This window comes from Haplochromis burtoni, unplaced genomic scaffold, assembly GCF_018398535.1.
Source record: "Haplochromis burtoni strain Fernald_Lab_line unplaced genomic scaffold, NCSU_Asbu1 Contig_313, whole genome shotgun sequence".
NCBI lineage: Eukaryota > Metazoa > Chordata > Actinopteri > Cichliformes > Cichlidae > Haplochromis > Haplochromis burtoni.
The window spans coordinates 642996-660859 of NW_024582674.1; the positions used below are offsets into that span (position 1 = coordinate 642996).

The 17864-nt window shown below is 53.7% G+C and overlaps 2 protein-coding genes and 2 non-coding genes across 5 annotated transcripts in view; all 4 read left to right on the forward strand.

The window, feature by feature from the left end:
- Positions 1-1151: 1151 nt before the first annotated feature.
- kpnb1 (karyopherin (importin) beta 1) lies at positions 1152-11557 on the forward strand. The gene is made up of 22 exons (XM_005948682.2): positions 1152-1486; positions 2320-2378; positions 4484-4666; positions 4747-4947; positions 5024-5176; positions 5265-5324; positions 5402-5491; positions 5579-5689; positions 5793-5894; positions 5982-6206; positions 6291-6482; positions 6603-6733; positions 7076-7223; positions 7399-7470; positions 7548-7692; positions 7796-7878; positions 8035-8142; positions 8671-8814; positions 9033-9138; positions 9455-9569; positions 9959-10120; positions 10200-11557. Coding segments are annotated over exons 1-22 (2631 nt in total). The 5' UTR covers positions 1152-1446; the 3' UTR covers positions 10201-11557.
- On the forward strand, positions 9256-9393 carry LOC121815810. The gene has a single exon (XR_006055374.1). It is a non-coding gene; the product is annotated as a small nucleolar RNA SNORA79 (small nucleolar RNA).
- Positions 11558-12738: 1181 nt separating the features above from the next.
- Positions 12739-12820, forward strand: trnas-uga. Its single transcript has one exon. It is a non-coding gene; the product is annotated as a tRNA-Ser (tRNA).
- A 397-nt stretch (positions 12821-13217) lies between these two features.
- Positions 13218-17864, forward strand: part of LOC102301327 — a 9367-nt gene continuing 4720 nt past the window's right edge. Inside the window, exons 1-4 of one of the 2 annotated variants that reach the window (XM_005948683.3) lie at positions 13218-15339; positions 16382-16443; positions 17124-17228; positions 17490-17627. In XM_005948683.3, coding sequence (XP_005948745.1) covers positions 13643-15339; positions 16382-16443; positions 17124-17228; positions 17490-17627 — 2002 coding nt within the window. In that variant the 5' untranslated portion in view covers positions 13218-13642. The remainder of the gene's footprint in view (positions 15340-16381; positions 16444-17123; positions 17229-17489; positions 17628-17864) is intronic. The other variant, XM_005948684.3, reaches the window with a different exon arrangement.

A 17864-nucleotide genomic window follows, 5' to 3' on the forward strand; every position in this document is an offset into this window, starting at 1 on the left:
GACGACCTGAGGAGAAGCTGCTGACAGAACTGCTGACTTCCTGTAATTGCTTTTATACAGCGCTTTCATGTGACGTCATTGTTTATGTTTTTGTGTTTGGTGTCTTCTTCCTGTTTCACTCAGTCTGAGGACAGAAAACATGACATAGTCCTGCAGCAGGTTCACCGACACACTCACAGACACGTGAATCCAGCACCAACCAGCAGCTGGAGCGCAGAGCAGCTACAAGTACAAGTACTTAGTTACTTTCACGAGAGACTCCGTACGCCGAAAAGGTCCAAGAGGCGCGTGCTGCTGCTGCGTTCCTGTGTAGCTCGGAATCCACAGCGCCTAGAGCTTTTATTCAGTTCGTGTTGTTCAGGCTTACATTAAAAGGGATCTTTGAAGAATGATCCCTTTCTTTTAAGAAAGAAAACGTTTTCAGCTGAGCAAACTTTAACACAATGACTGCACTCAGTGTACTTTTTCCTCCAAACGTCTCATTTTGTCAGCTTTGGGCTCCATCCACCTCCCATCGGAAGGAGGCCCCGGGGCAGACCCAGGACACTCTGCAGAGATTATATGCTGGCCTGAGAACGCCTTGGTGTTCCTCCGGATAAACTGCGAGAGGGAAGTCTGGGCCTCTCTGCTTAGGCTGCAACCCCGCTCTGGATAAACGGAAAAGAGTGGATGGATGGGTTCTATTGGGGTTCGATTGAAGGCTGAAGCATATCCCAGCTACCAATTCAATTTAATGGAAAGGTATTTATAACACTAACAGCGTTTCAGCTGCATTTTAAAAGAAAATATTTTCAACTACATGAATAAATACTTAAAAAAATAAACTGTGTGATTCAAACTGCAGCAAAAATGTAATCATTCTTTTAGTGTTTTAATAACGAACATTAAAAACTAAGTAGAATAAGATATTATGTATTTGTGTAGTTTAAAAGTGATGTAATGATATCTATATTTTCAGTCATCAGCTCCTGCTCCTTTTCATGCATGGATGCAGTGTTGTTTTAATTCAAAGGAAGGTTTGTGTGTAGGAAATTAATTACTGTGGCACCATGTGTGAAAAATTACATGAAATGAAATCTCAGTGTACTGAGACAGGATGATATGGTGTCCGGCGGTCCCTGAAGGCAGCACGTTTTTTGGCGTCACTGCGTGATATCCCTCCGCGGGAGAGAAGCGCGCAGCCCTTTCCCTCCCTGTAGCACAGGATGCGAACGGGCGGCGGTGAAGCGACGAGACGTGACTCTGCGCCGACGCTGTCAACATTTCCCGCAACATCCGAGTGAAAATACGCCGAACGAAGACCGGGGAACCTCCGCCACCCGTATCACCGACTGAACCCGTCCTGTGCCCGACAACGACCGAGCTCCGTGGAAGAAATATAATCCGCTGTGGGCGCTGCGCGGCAACCGAAAGTGTCGGACTGAAGAGAGGCAGCCGGGGGAAGGAATGGAGCTCATCACGATTCTCGAAAAAACCGTCTCTCCGGGTGAGTCCCTGCATCACGCAGCGCACACAGCCGGCGGCCCGGGCCCGATGCCGAACGCCGGGCCGGGGGGTGCGGTGTTTGCGAGACGGCGGGCTGCCCGGAGCACCGGGGAAAGTTGGAAGCAGGGAGGAGGGAAACCATGCTAGCTCACTGTGCTAACCCGTTAGCGTTACGGCCTGACGCCGCTTGTGACTTAGCACTCTACCGGGCGTTTAAGCACACTTTAATGGCATTGGTAACCCTTTAGCCTGTCGACGGGAAACCAGAAGACGTTGTCATATCGCCATCACGCGGATTCGGGCCCACATAGGTCGTAATGCCGGCTGTGTGTCCCCGATCAGAAGCCGCGACCCTGCCCATGCCCGGGTTAGCCGTTAGCTTCTTCGCTAGCTCGGGCCATTCAAACTGTCGGCCGCTTTCTCGGCGTGTTCTCCTGGGTAACGCCGCTTTAGAGTCGCTGCGGGCACAGGCGAGCGCCCTGGTTGTGAGTTGACCTCTGCTCCGCTGCTTTAAGCGGAGTTGGCGCAGTTTTAGCGGCTCCGCTGTTTGCACATAAAACTTCATGCGCGTCTCTGGAAACGTGTCGGCTAGCGTTAGCCTGCTAGCACAGTGCAGGTGGCTAGCGCGCATGTTGTAGGGTCGGTGTGCTTCTCGGTACCACCGATGGCTCTCACCGGGGCGGGAGTTAAACTTTCTGAGTCTGAGGTGAATCATTAGTGCGGGACATCCACCCCGGGGCCGGGTGCTTGTGTGTGAACGTCTGGTGAACGCGTTTAACCACCGTGCGTTAGCCCGTCCGCTAACCAGCCCCCTCCTCTCTCCTCTGTCCGCAGACCGGAATGAGCTGGAGGCGGCGCAGAAGTTTCTGGAGCAGGCGGCCATAGAGAACCTGGTGAGTATGGAGGGAGAGCAGCTGGAGCTCAGGCTGCTGCAGGAGAGGAGCGGACAGGGACCGAGGACTGCTGGATCCCGCCGGCTTTTCCTCCTTCCTCCTCCCCTTCCTCCCTCTGCATTGGCACACACGCACGCACACTCTTCACATATGTGCCACAGTGAAAGCCTCCATTGGCTCCTGATATGACCGTGCCAGGGTCTGCATGCTTCAGCCACTTCAAGGTCTTCATCAGAGGGCGAAGCTGATGCTCCCACATTTCTACATACCCTTTGTGTGGTCCTGACCTTTGACCTTGCCCTCACATACTATTTAAGTACACATGCTAACTTCAACCAGAACAGGAAGTGGTTCATAGCGAGTGTCTGTGACGGTTCATAGCGAGTATAAATATGTATGTTGAGCGAGTATATCTCTGTAAACGGGCTGTCTCTGCTGGTCACATGACTGCAGCTTTCTGTGACCAGGTGTGACCGGCAGGTGCGAGCAGGTGGGTCTCTGTGAAACATCAGTGTGAGGGTCACAGCTGTTCCAGGGTTTCTGTGAGGGTTGGAGGCCGTCTCCACGGGTCTCCCTTCTTGACTATGTGGTCAGGTTTGACTGATATTCTGTAGTGAGGGTGGGGCTTGATGAGTCAGGGTGTTGCGGTTACGTGGCTTACTTGTTACTCAGGGAAATGTTTAAATGTGTTGTCAGATGTGGTGACTGGCATGTAGAACTCCAACTAAAAGGTGCAGGTGGTGGGGGAGTCGGGGTAGGGCCGGTGGGGTTTGCAGTAAAGCCGCCATGGGGCTGTGGCGGTGTAGTTTGTGACCATGTGGGCGCTGTTGTCACGCGTCACTGGGAGACCAGGTGAGCCATCCTGAGCAGCAGGTCCACCTGAGGAAATGTTTCTTCCTGTTTATACACACAGACACTCCATACGATCGTCAGCTGTGTGAGGTGATGTCATCGTCGGCGGGAACCAATAAAATCAAAGATGACTTTCTGTAGTTTCTTATTTTGTAGTTTTTGCTGTGTCAGGAAGATAAATATCAGACTCTGTGGTCAAATGGTCTCGGTGTTAGAGACAAAGGTAAGAACAGTTACCGTTTATCTCGCAGTTATAAATGAAGCCCCACCCCTTCGCTTTACAGTGTGTTGACAATAAAACTGTAAACTCGGCAGAATGTAACCCGACCGAGTCAATAACTCCTGCCAGACGCCGCCATCGTGGCCAGAAAGTCCACTGATCTGATATTTAAAACTGATTGTTCAAATCCAGATGTTTCTGCTGGATCGTGGTTTCTGCATGCTAAAGAATATCTCCACACACACACACACACACACACACACACACACACACACACACACACACACACACACACACACTGCTGTGGTTGTCTGCTCACTGCAGAGAAACAGTTAGTTGTCTGTCCAGAGAAGAATAAAAGTTCTGGTTGGAGCTGATTGAGAGCACCTGGACACCTGCAGGAGGCGTGATGCTGATGGCGTCCTGCAGACAGAAGAAACGTAGTTGGCAGTTCTTTGCTGTTTGCCTCTGTCTGCGTGTGCTACTGCCACCTTCTGGCAGGAGGAGCACGCTGCGTCTTGTCAGGTGTGAGGGGAAAAGTATTTCAGTCCAAAAATATCTTCGGTCAGCTTTCTTCTCTGGTCTGACGTCAGTTGTAGCTCGCCGTCCTTCAGCCTGAAGCAGAGCGACGGGGTCAGGTGTGCCTCACCTGTGTAGACAGAATGAATGGAAGCAGAGCGAGCGATCAAATCACTAAGTCTGTTTAATGCTCCGCCCAGCAAACTGACAGCGACTTAATGTTGACAAGCTAAAGTAAGACTTGGTTCCAGGTTGGCGACCGATCTCTGGTTCCTGTTAGTGCTTCCTGTCTGTGATCGTACCTGCTGCCTTCTTGTTCACACGTTTACACCTGAAACCAGAGACGCAGAGCAGCTGTTGTAACGAGAAGCTGTGTTTCAGCTCCAGTAAAAATCCCAGCGTCGTCGCTTCTGCACAAAGCTTCCTTCACTCTCACTGTTTCACCGTAACTCAAACCAGATGTTTGACGTAATCAGTGACGCTTATCATGTGACCTTTGCTCCTCCTCCTTCAGCCCACATTCCTGGTGGAGTTGTCCAAAGTGTTGGCGAACCCGGGGAACACTCAGGTGGCTCGAGTTGCTGCCGGTCTGCAGGTGAAGAACTCGCTGACATCCAAAGACCCCGATGTCAAGGCGCAGTACCAGCAGAGATGGCTGGCCATCGACATCAACGCTCGCCGCGAGATCAAGAACTACGTAAGGGCCGAGCAAACCCCGCTCACCGTCCGCCACCGCCTCCACCTTCACCTGTCTAACGGTTCCCGTGTCTCCGGCAGGTTCTACAGACTCTGGGCACGGAGACGTACCGGCCCAGCTCGGCCTCGCAGTGCGTCGCCGGCATCGCCTGCGCCGAGATTCCCGTGAACCAGTGGCCCGAGCTGATCCCGCAGCTCGTCGCCAACGTCACCGATCCGTCGAGCACGGAACACATGAAGGAGTCCACGCTGGAGGCCATCGGCTACATCTGCCAGGACATCGTGAGTCACGGCGAGCACGTTAAAGCACGCTGCCTGTTGTTACCCAAGTGTTCGCTCACCCAGCTGTTTCCCGCAGGACCCGGAGCAGCTGCAGGAGAACGCCAACCAGATCCTGACGGCCATCATCCAGGGCATGAGGAAGGAGGAGCCCAGCAACAACGTGAAGCTGGCCGCCACCAATGCGCTGCTCAACTCGCTCGAGTTCACTAAAGCCAATTTCGACAAGGATGTACGTTGCTTTCTCCTAACTCCTCCCCCTTTTAATCTAACTTTACTTGCAGGGAATCACGCTGACAAATGTGTACTTCCTGTTTCAGACGGAGCGACACTTCATCATGCAGGTCGTCTGTGAAGCCACGCAGTGTCCCGACACCAGAGTGAGTAACGCCAGCGTAATGCCCGTGACCTTTGACCCCTCACATGCACTCACCTGCTGCTCTGTGTGCTGTTTCAGGTGCGCGTGGCGGCCCTGCAGAACCTGGTGAAGATCATGTCTCTGTATTATCAGTACATGGAGACGTACATGGGCCCCGCCCTGTTCGCGGTAAGACACCACAAACCTTTATTTAAACCCGAGAGTCAGTCGGAGTCGTCTCAGCAGCGCCGCTACTCTTGTCACTTCCTGTTTCAGATCACCATTGAGGCGATGAAGAGCGACATTGATGAGGTGGCGCTGCAGGGCATCGAGTTCTGGTCCAACGTCTGTGACGAGGAGATGGATCTGGCCATCGAGGCCTCAGAGGTCAGTGTGACGCTTCCTTTAACCAACAGGAAGTTGTTGTTTTTTTTTGTTTTTTACTTCCTGTTTGTTCACGGTTCGCTCTTTCTGTCTCGTCCAATCGCAGGCCTCGGAGCAGGGACGCCCCCCCGAGCACACCAGTAAGTTCTATGCCAAAGGTGCGCTGCAGTACCTGGTCCCTATCCTCACCCAGACCCTCACCAAGCAGGTAGCTCAGCTGTCGGAGCCTCATCCCGTTTACCTGTCTGTGGCTTTGAGTCTACCTGTTTAGCTCCGCCTTCTCCTTTTCCTGCAGGACGAGAATGATGACGACGACGACTGGAACCCGTGTAAGGCGGCCGGCGTGTGCCTGATGCTGCTCGCCACCTGTTGCGAGGACGACGTGGTTCCCCACGTGCTGCCCTTCATCAAAGAGAACATCAAACATCCCGACTGGCGTTACCGCGACGCCTCCGTCATGGCCTTCGGCTCCATCTTGGAGGGACCGGAGCTAAACCAGCTCAAGCCGCTCGTCATACAGGTGAGACGCTCGAGCGGGTCGCCCAGTCTTCTGTCTGTCACACAAATCCCTCTGTGTACTAAACTCCGCCCCCTCCTCCTGCAGGCGATGCCCACCCTGATCGAGCTGATGAAGGACCCCAGCGTGGTGGTGAGGGACACCACGGCGTGGACGGTGGGCAGGATCTGCGAGCTGCTGCCCGAAGCTGCCATCAACGAGGTCTACCTGGCCCCCCTGCTGCAGTGCCTGATCGAGGGCCTGGGGGCGGAGCCCAGAGTGGCCTCCAACGTCTGCTGGGTGAGTCGCCGGTCCGCGCTGGGCGTCATGTGGCCTTTGAGAGAGCTCTGTCAAAACGAACCCGACCTCAGATTTCGTTCTTCTTCGGTGGAAACCTTAACCTGTCGTCTCCTCCCTCAGGCCTTTTCGTCTCTCGCAGAGGCGGCGTACGAAGCCACGGATGCCGCCGAGGACCAGGAGGAGCCGAACACCTACTGCCTGTCCTCGTCCTTCGAGATCATCGTGCAGAAGCTTCTGGAGACCACAGACAGGTATGACGATGCTCACACATGCAGTCAGTCTGTGCCTCTGACGACCGCAGCCTGATGGCGGTGTGACCACTTCCTGGTTTCAGAGTGCAGAGTGAACTGCATAAAGAACTGGCAGACGGCTTCCTGTCGGCTCGCCGATCGTGTCACAGCTGCTGTTTCCTTCACTTTAACACTTCGAGTTAACCGCTTAAATGATGATGTCATCACAGAGGTTTCTGTGATGGTGTCGACGTTTGTGGGCGGGGCTCGACGGCTGAATGCGCTCAGTCATCGGGCAGCCGTCGTGCCTCCTTGACAGCGCTCTGCGTACTCGTCTTTGATTGGTCTGTTCCCGTCTCTCAGGCCCGATGGTCACCAGAACAACCTGCGCTCTGCGGCGTACGAGGCTCTGATGGAGATCGTGAAGAACAGCGCCAAGGACTGCTACCCCGCCGTGCAGAAAACCACGCTGGTCATCATGGAGCGGCTGCAGCAGGTCCTGCAAATGGAGGTGAGGGCGCCGTCTTAGGGGCAGAGCGATATCGATGCCGTTGTGAGCATCGCTTGGATCTCAAAGTCATTCAAGAGAAAAAACATAGAGTTGAAATAAACTGCTTTGAGCAGACCAGGCAGCTTTTAATTTGAAAAGGCACTGGCTTCACGTCTCTTAACTTCCTGTCTTCCAGTCTCACATCCAGAGCACCTCAGATCGGATCCAGTTCAACGACCTGCAGTCGCTGCTGTGCGCCACTCTGCAGGTGAGACGGGACACCTGAGCCTTTCTGTGCTCATGCTCTTATTATGGCGGTTCTGAGTGTTTCTTGTGTGTGTGCAGAACGTCCTGCGTAAAGTGCAGCATCAGGATGCCCTGCAGATCTCAGACGTGGTGATGGCGTCCCTGCTGAGGATGTTTCAGAGCACTGCCGGCTCCGGAGGCGTGCAGGAGGACGCGCTGATGGCAGTGTCCACGCTCGTCGAAGGTACGCCACAGTTACTTGAGTAACTACACGGCGAGGGCAGTGACGTGTTGTGTTCAGAGGGCGCGGCTCTCCATGTGTCTCACTCTGCACGTTTCTCTTGCAGTTCTGGGCAGCGACTTCCAGAAATACATGGAGGCCTTTAAGCCGTTCCTTGCCATCGGACTGAAGAACTACGCAGAGTATCAGGTAGGACTCGCACAGCTGATCACCACTTCCTGTTTCACAGTCGCGGTCTGACCTCGGAGCTGAGAGGCAAGTTTGCTGTTTATGGAGGAGGAGCTCTGATGTCATCACTGACTCAGACGTCACAGTGTTGTTGATGTCATTGACGTGTTGCTGCAGGTGTGTCTGGCGGCCGTGGGTCTCGTGTGCGACCTGTGCAGAGCGCTGATGTCCAACATCCTGCCGTACTGTGACGAGATCATGCAGCTGCTGCTGGAGAACCTCGGGGTGAGGAGGGGGAGGAGCTCCTTGAGGAGCTCCTTCGTCTTTATTGACATACACCACACTGACCGTGATGTGAAAACCACGTTTATCTTAGACTTCCTCTCTCATCACTTCCTCGAGTTTTTCTGCACATGCTCAGTGGCAGGAGCACTTCCTGTGTGGCACAGATTTGGGCCACAGCGCCGTTAGCTGGCTGCTCTGACATCAGTGAAGCTGTAGAAATTCAGTTCCATTCCAGTCAACCTTTGACCCCCACACAGTCAGCTGGTTCAGTTTCCACATTAGCTCCCGTCTGCCCCTCACAGGGTCGGTCCAGATATTCTGACCCACAGTCACATGATGATCCAGGTGTAGCAAGCAGCCACCTGTCCACAGGTGTGGATTATTGATCCCAGACTTCACCTTCCTCTGGTGCTGTTTGATCACCTGATGGACATTTAACAGCTGCCGTGTTCCAAAGCAGTCTTTGTGCCGCTCACCTGTCTGACCCTCTCACAGGTGTGCAGATGTTAAACGTTGGTCTGTTTACAGAACGAGAATGTGCACCGGTCGGTGAAGCCTCAGATCCTCTCTGCGTTTGGCGACATCGCTTTGGCCATCGGGGGTGAGTTCAAGAAGTACCTGGACATCGTCCTGGACACCCTGCAGCAGGCATCGCAGGCTCAGGTGGACAAGGTAAAGCCCCGCCCCTTCAAATGTCTGAACAAACACTGAATCTTGAACTTGGGCTTCGAGTGTAGAAATGCTCAGCTTAGATTCGGACGTCTGTGATGAAAACTCATGCACCACGCTGACCGTGATGTAAAACCAACCACGTGTATCTGAGACCTCTGACCTCACAGATTTACTTCCTGTCTGTCCGAGTTCACCTGACACATCTGAACCTGTTTCAGACGGACTACGACATGGTGGACTACCTGAACGAGCTGAGGGAGGGCTGCCTGGAGGCTTACACCGGCATCATCCAGGGCCTGAAGGGAGACCAGGAGAACGTCCACCGTAAGGACACACACACACACGGACAGACGGTCTCTCTGGCAGCGTCTGTCCTCAGGTGTCTGGGGCTACCTGGTTGTCTAAGTGCTAACGGTTATCGCTGTGATCGCACTGCTCCAGCGACGTCAGTTCCTCTTCCTGCTTGCAGTTAGCAGGAGGCTTTAGTGATGTCGCAGACAGACGTGGGTCCTTTTCACCCGGGAAGCTTTAGGCTGCCGCCGAACTCACAGCTTCCTGGTTTTGCGGGACCCAACAAATAAAAAAACCTCCTGTTTGCTTTACTTGCTCTCTCACCCTCATCTCCTCTCCACCCCTGCAGCCGACGTGATGCTGGTGCAGCCTCGGGTGGAGTTCATCCTGTCCTTCATCCACCACATCGCCGAAGACGAGGACCACTCTGACGGCGTGGTGGCCAACGCTGCCGGACTCATCGGGTAAGCAGGGGGTGGAGCTGAAGCTCGACCGTGTTGGTCCAACATGGAGATCTTATCAGGAGGTCACAGCCAATCAGAGGGTTCCTTTACCCCAGAACACTTCATGCTCAGATCAGATATCACAGAGCAGCTTTTATGGTTTTATTTTGAAGGAGCTAAACTTCCTGTGGTCTGCACCACAGCTGATCAGTGAGGGTCACATGGTTCAAAGTCTAAGGCGTTGTGGTCGGTGAAGAGAAATCATGCACCACGCTGATGGCGTGATGGAAAACAAACCTCATCCTCTGAGACCAGCACGGTTACCCTGGCGATGCTCCAGTGTCCAGCTTGAGAGCTCAGATTCTTTTCACATTAAAGGCCTCAGTTTGTTTGACGTGTGTGTTCCGTAGTGACCTGTGCACAGCATTTGGGAAAGATGTGATGAAGCTGGTGGAGGTTCGCCCGCTCATCAACGACCTGCTGACGGAAGGCCGGCGCTCCAAAACCACCAAGACCAAGACGCTCGCCACCTGGGCCACCAAGGAGCTCCGCAAGCTGAAGAGCCAGGCCTGGTGAGGGTGGAGGCATGCTTCTCGTGGCTTCTCTGCGTCACTTCCTCTCTAACCCCTCCTCTCTCTCTGTCTCCTGCAGATGGCGGGTGTCGTGTCAGGGCGAGATGAGACTTCGGATGACATCACTGAGGACAAATCGGCCGCTGGATTAAATCTTCTGTGTTTGTCGGCGTTTCGCTCGAAGCAGCAGAAGAAGAGATGAGTGTCTGTGTGTGAGCGCGAGAGAGAGACGTGTGAGCGAGCGAGAGATGATGACATCACACCACCTTCAGTTCCTGCAGGCGATGACCCCGCCCCCTCCCCCTCCCCTCTTGGATGGCCTGTGGACTGGACTGTGACTCCTCCCCCTTAAAGAAACCCCCTCTCCTTCCACTCCTCCCCCGCCTCTGCCCGCGATCCGCCTCTTTCGCTGTAGCTGGGCTCTCCTATGACATCGTGATGATGTCACCGACCTGCCGCCGCCACCCCCCCTGCTCAGGGGGAGGGGGAGGAGGGGAACTGTGTGGAATCAGCTGATCGAGTGACTGCGTGGACTACTTCTTCTGTGGAAAACTGGATTTTTGTTGCTCTTACGTTTCTTCTTCTGAGCACTAAACATGGCGGCGGAGCTGTGAGGGACGGATGCCTCCGCCCGCTCGGTCTCCTCCAAACAACGGCAGCACTAAATTCCTTCAAAATAAAAGCCGAAACGATGCTGAGAGGAGCGAGTGCCAAATGGGAATAGTTTAGCCCGGGCGTGAGCGAGTGCCGCGAGCTGCCTCGGGTTTCCTCGCCGCCGCGCCTGCTTTGGGAACGGGTCACTCACCTTTTTGCTTGTTAAGATTTCAGATGATTGAAGACGTTTGTATGAGGTTCTATTTTTCCATTGCTATGATGAAAATAAAGTTAAAGTGATACAAAACATTCCCCGAGCTCTTCTGTGCTTTCGCTCTTCTTCTTCTCGGACTCCTGGACTCAAACGTTTTGGACTCTGCTGATTGGACGCTGAGCTCTGGCTGTCTCCCACTGTTGGCTTGTTTATTCGACGCTACAAAGAACCATGATTTTTGTTTTTTGGAACTCACTTTATGGCTTGTTCAGTAGCAGTAAGGCGGTCGCTCCTCGCTACTGGGTGACTTCCTGTTGGGACGGTTTCAAGAAAAACAACAAAAAACCCTAACACTGACACGAAGCTTTAACGCTGCAGAGCGCGCTCATTGCCGCCTCTACGGCCGGAGAGCTTTGCTTTCAGTTGGTAAATATGATGGTCACTGAAAGCAAAGTGGCTCTGGCCTCGGCTTTTATTTTGTAGAGGCGCGGCAGCTGTAGGGAGGAAGCACTTCCTGTGTTGACATGAACCTGAAACTTTTATTTCTGAATTGTGAATCATTTGAAGCCGATCTGCTTTTTCTTTCATATTCAACTTTAGTGAACTAATAAAGTCTATATTGTACTGACCGTCTGCTGCTTCTTCACAACGCTACTGCTTCCTGCTGGAGTCTGACAAAATAAAAGCCTCTCGCTGCTCTACATCGGGGCTCAACCAAGTCAAATCCTGATGTGATGGGTGAAGCAGTGTGTGGTGTCACGTGACCTCATGAGTGTTTTATTTTATCTGCTTTGCCTCAAAACAAACGCTCTTCCTCTGCACCAGACTGCATTCACAAAACTCCTGATTTTACCTGAGTACAGGTGAGCTGCGTCAGTTGGGACTTCAGTTTAAAACATTAAAGTACAACACTGAGGATTCAGGTCCCAGCGGTGCTCGGCTGGCGCAAGCTCTGCAGCACCGCTATAAAATCGACATGAAAAGCTAGAGTATTGTAAAGCTCGTCGGGCCTGTGTGTGTGGAAACGGGTTATTCATAAGAATCTGCAGGTAAGGGGTGACGGGCTGGCTCAGCGTGCGTCACGTGTCGCCTCCACGGTTTCTGAGCGGCTCGTTATGCGCTCAGCATTACGGAATATCCTTTAAATCTTTCTAAATGTGTTCTGGATGGTTCAGTGAAAAAAAACAACTGGTTTTGGCTGTCACAGAGCACCGGACTGGACCCCGGGCCACATGTTGGACACCCTGTCCTGCATATACACACAATAGAAATGATAAACCAGCTCTCTGTTGCTGTGGAAACAGCTGAAAAATGAGAAATGCACAATAATGGAAAGGTTTTCTGTTTCGCTCGCCAAAGCAGCACCTGTGGGCTCTAGAGGCTCACCTGTTGAGCTTTAAGTTTCCCTGCTCTCCGCTGTAGCTCAGGTCAGGTGTTCCTGCTACGAGCACAGGTGAGAGCAGCAGCGCCACCTCCTGTCGATGAGCCATACACTAATAATACAATGATGACCACCCACGGGCCTTACTTTGAGAACCTGACTTTCTCCTTCAGACCTCAGAGGGATTTTCGGGAATGATGATGTTTTCCATTGATCTGATTGGCCCGTAGGTTGTTCCTGATGAACCACCTTTGAGACCTCGAGAATCAATGATTCACTTTTTGTTTTTCTTTACGTGGTCATCGGACATCAGTTATCGATTCGTCAGCCTCTCAGTCTGCGTTTCACATACAAGTTATGGACTGTTGGAGAAGCCTCTGACGTCACTCTTAGCTTCAGTTTCCCGGTCAACTCACTTGCTCTCCGGCTGCTGCGATGGCCGAGAGGTTAAGGCGTTGGACTTGAAATCCAATGGGGTCTCCCCGCGCAGGTTCGAACCCTGCTCGCAGCGACTTTTTAATAAAGTTCAAACACTCCCCTGAAAAAGCTGCACGAGCCGGAAACAGCCCAGAGAGTACGCGTCACACCAAAATAAAAAAGGAACTGTATGAGGATGAATTAAAACCAATGACTGTAGAAACCAGTCATTGATTAAAACACACAGACACAACACAGATAAGTAAAATAAGTATATTAATAATGTTTTGTAAACTCAAAGAAGAAATATAAAAAACAGAAACAATAAAAGAAATCATTAAAAAAAATCCAACCAACTGAAAAACAATAATTAAAAATAATACCTGTATATTACTGCATAATAATTAAATGAAATAAAACTTTACTACTGTTCGTAACATTAAAATTTTAAAGTGATCCACTAAAAGCGAATTATTTTTTTTTCCATAAATCTTCATTTTCCCTCAATAAACGACAACAATCGTCATCATCATCATGAGGCTGTCAGATCCCGGCAGGTGTTCGGTTCCCTCCGTTAATCGTTTAGCTATGATCGGTGATCGATCCTGCGTGCGCAGCCCCGCCTCCCGCCGTGTTGTCTGACCGGAGGATGAGGAGTCTTTAGGAGGCTAACAGCTAACGTCACGGAGCGGCGGCACCGGGCTCGTTTCTCTCGTTCCTTCATGTTCTGACGTCGTCCAGCGGAGCCTTCGCCGTCACGAACCGGACCGGACTTCACATGTCCGCGGCTGTGCGCTGCCGGCGGCCCGGGTAGCTCTGCCGGGAGATGCGGCAGCAGCTAGCAGCTAGCCGTTAGCCCCGCAGCTGTTATGTAAGAGCGGAGCGACTAGCCGCGCAGCTAACGTTAGCCGCCGCCATGAATGACGCGCAGCAAGAAATGTCTCCGGACTTCGTGCTCATGCGGCTCGTGTCCGCCGCGGAGTACGACCGGCTGGACGACCCCGACGAGCTGATGTCCGGGGGCGGCGGGTTCGGCCCCGTCAAAGCCGTGCTGGGCCGCCGCGGCGGCGGGTTCGATGTGGACTCTGGCGGCCCTTCGGCAGGCCTCGGCTCGGCTTCCCCGCATTACAGCTCCCCGCTGCCCGGGAAAGGAGAGCTGAGCGGCGGGCTGGGGCTGACGCACGCCCCGTCGGGCTCCGAGGCGCCGTTGTCGCCCCCTCCGTCCGAAGACTTTGTGGACTTCCCGGTGCCGCGTGGGCACGGCTCTGCGGGGCACGGAGCGCAGCTAATGGTGCTCCAGAACTTGCTGCGGTCCGGAGACCGGATCCTGGAGTGCGGGCTGGAGCAGCCGCCCCCTGGCTTCCTGCAGGAGGAGGCAGAGCGACAGAGACAGCAGCTGGACCCGGTGCCGGGCACGGGTCCTGGCAGCGCGACAGCTGGTCCCGGGGGAGGAAAGGACCAGAACCCCCCTGCGCAGGAAAACCTGCAGCCGCAGCAGCTGTTGCAATGGCACCCGGTCCTGAGGCTGGGCTCCCAGGCCCCCCAGCGGGGCGTCCCGGCTCTGGACTCGGAGTCCGGGTCAGTCCTGTGCCACACACACCACCTGCTGACAGACCGGCTGGCTAAGTGGCCCCCGGGCCTGCTGGACCAAGCCCTGCGGGCGGGGCTGCTGGAGCCCAGGAAGACCTGCCCCCCCAGGTGTCAAGACCCGGTCCTGGCTCCGGCCCAGAGGCCAGTACACCCGGGCGAGGTGAGGGAAGGAAGTGGCGGGCAGGAACTGGTGCTCTCGCTTCCTCGCTGTTCCTGCCATGGCGTCCTGGCCTCGGGGTCCGGGGGCATCGGGCCTGGCGAGGACCCCAGCGAGACGAGCGACGCCCTGCTGGTCCTGGAGGGTCTGGGGTCAGAGGAGGTGGGGGGACTTGCGGCAGAGTCCAGGGATGCGGAGGGGGAGGACACAGAGAAAACAGAGCGGGTGGTGGGTGCAGGGACGCCTGGGGGGGCGGGGACTGTGTTCTCCAGTGGGACTCTCAGCGGGCTGATGCGGCAGGTGCACAGACTGGCAGAGGAGGCGGGAGTGTGCACAGATCAGAGCTGCCGGTCCTCACTCGCCGTTCTCGGCGCCACCGTGTCCCTCCCCTCTTGCGTGGACCCCCAGCCCCTCATCGGCAGCGCCGCCACCCCCTGCCCGTACCTGCCTGTCCGCCCGCCACTGTCCCAGGCTGCTGCGGTGCTCCCCGGCCCCCTCCCATCCTCTGACCCTCGCTCTCGCCCACAGCATCAGCACCAGTCGCGCTCCCAGCCCCAGAGCCGTGCCGCTACCCCCAAACTGGGTGTGGCTTCTGGGGCAGCGGGTCGGTCAGCCTCCCCTCTGGTGGTCCTGGAGGGGGAAGGGGGTGCTGGAGGAAGGGAGGGGGAGAAGATGCCCCGGGGGAAGTCGAGGAAGGGGGGGTCGCTGAAGGTCCGGCTCAGCAAGCTATTCAGAACCAAGAGCTCGAGTGGCGGCTCGGGGGGGCTGCTGGACAAGAGGCCGTCCCTAGCGTCGTCCACGTCGTCGGGGGGCAGCCTGTTGGACGTGTGGGGGTCCACCTGCAGCAACCCAGACCAGGATGGCAGGTGAGGTCCCAAACTGATCAGGTAGTATTGATTAATCAGCTGCTTAGTTTCTCTGACATCACAGAACGGATCAGAGCGAATCGGTGACCTTGTTTTTGTTCAGGGGCGACTCACTTCCTGATTCCTCGAAGCGGGGGATTTCCTGACTGTCTCATTTTTCTTGCGGCCGATCGAGTAGACTTCATGTTTCGTATTCCTGTGCAGCTCACGGTGAAAGTGTCTCTGATCATGTGACACTGATTAGTGGGGTGTATTGTTGTAACCATGGATACTGAAAGCACCTGGGCAGGTGAGAGTCAGGTGACACCAGGTGTTAGATTGGATCAGTTTTTATTGCCAGATAAACACTGACTTTACCTGTCGGCACACAGGAAGTGAAACTGCCCTCTCCTCAGGATGCTTCCTCGAGCAGCAGGTTAGTTTGTGTTGACACAACTAACCTGCTCACCTGCAGTCAGTGTGACGGTGTACACGTGACATTTCACCCCCACAGTCACACTGACTGTAGTGTGAAACAAAGCAGTCGCTGTCCACCAGACTCAGACCACAGCGAGCGGCTGTGCCTCTGTCGGCAGGTGTAGGGCGTGTTTTTGTGTCATGCTGGTGTTTGAAGGGATCACTTTGGATCTGAACGAACTCCAGGCCTCGAGGGCCGGTGTCCTGCAGGTTTTAGATGTGTTCTTGAGCCAACACAGCTGCTTTAAATGACCTCCTCAGCATGCCGTAAAGTTCTCCAGAGGCCTGGTAATGAACTAATCATGTGATTCAGGTGTGTTGACCCAGGGTGAGATCCTAAACCTGCAGGACGCCGGCCCTCGAGGCCTGGAGTTTGACACCCCTGCTTTAAAGCATCAAAGTGTCCTGAAGCTTTTCTTTGAGCTGAAATGTTTATTCTGAGTGGAGTCGGGTGGTTGCTGATTCTCACTCAAGATCGCTCCCGTGGATGCGAACATGTTGACGAGTTGCAGCGTTAAAACCTTCGTGCCTCGCTCTGCAGTCAGGATGAAGGTGATGGTGCTGATGGTGTTGTTTATGTCTTCAGGCTGCAGGTATCCAGACCTCACAGTGCCTTCTCTCCGGTGCCCTTCACTCCGGCTTTCACCGGTGAGTCCACACAGCTGTGAGTGTGTGAGAGGTGAACAGGTGAGATGTTTTTACCTGAGTTTGTGTGACTGAGTGTTTTCAGCAGCTCTGAGTGGCCAGTTTATTAGGAACTCCTCTATAAGCTCGTTCACGCGTGCTCTGCAGCCGCGAGAACGTTAAACGCTCTTTAATGTGCGAGACCAGGTGAGCAGAGGGCAGGTGAAACTCATGTGACCTGCCTCTGATCAGCAACCCAAAAATGTCACATTAAATACATCAAGTATGTTTTTAAGAAAATATTTTTAATATTTAATTTATTTCTCAATTTGACAGTTGTGGTCCTCCCAAACTTGTGGGGTGCTCCAGTGTGTGTGTGTGGGTGGAGCCAGGTGCTGGGGGCGGGGCGGTGTGGGTCTGTGCAGACCTGCCCGCGGTCACAATCGGGCCGGGTCAGAGACTCCTCTGCTTCACGGTGTCAAACATGCGGCCCGGGGACCAATCGGCTCTTCATCGATTATTATTTATGTTTTATTCCGAAAAACAAAACTTTTTTTCCTGTTTTGCTCCTGACACGCCCCCCTCTCCTCTCAGCTCTGCTTCTGTCTGATCACATGACTCATCAGGTCAGCTGATCACTCTGCTCACTAATCTTTCCCTCTCTCCTCTAACCCCTCCCTCTCTCTGCTTTCACCTGTGTCCAGGTGAGACGGTCTCTCTGGTCGATGTGGATATTTCTCGGAGGGGGGGGAACTCTCTCCACCCCCCCACTCCTCCTCCCCCTCCCAGACGGAGCCTCAGTCTGCTTGGTACTTCCTCCTTCTTTCTGCTTCCTGTTTGCACTTCCTCCTTCTGTGTGTGTGTGTGTGTGTGTGTGTGTGTGTGTGTGCCGTGACTCTTAGGCGAGTTTCTGCTCTCACGGGTTTTCGTGGAATTGTTTTAATCGTCTCATTGAAGGATTTTAGTCCTCTGAGGACCAATCAGAGGCAGTTATTCTGTTTTAGAATTGTTACTTTGTATAAAGTTGCATTTTTTTTGGCTCTTTTATTATTTTAAATGTTTTTTTGCAGATGATTTTGGGGGTCCTCCTCAGCAGCACGGCCCCTTCATGGAGCGCAGCGCCGGGGCCTCCATGCAGTCGCTGCCCCCCCGACCGATGGCCCTGCCCCCCTCCCTCAACACCATCCAGCACAGCCTGAGCCTCAACGGTAGCACACATACACACACGTCATTAATGGCATGTGTGTTTATTTGTTGATGCGTTTCCTGTTCAGGTTTATTTTCTGTTTTTTACTGTGTTTATTTTTAGCGTTGACTCATGAGCACATTTGTCATCGTTTTGCTTTTCAATAATTAAACTTCAAACATCAATTGTGACAGTTTGTTTTTACGTCCTGATTTTCGTTTTTATCTTTGTTCTGTAGCTGTATTTGTTTATGTAAACT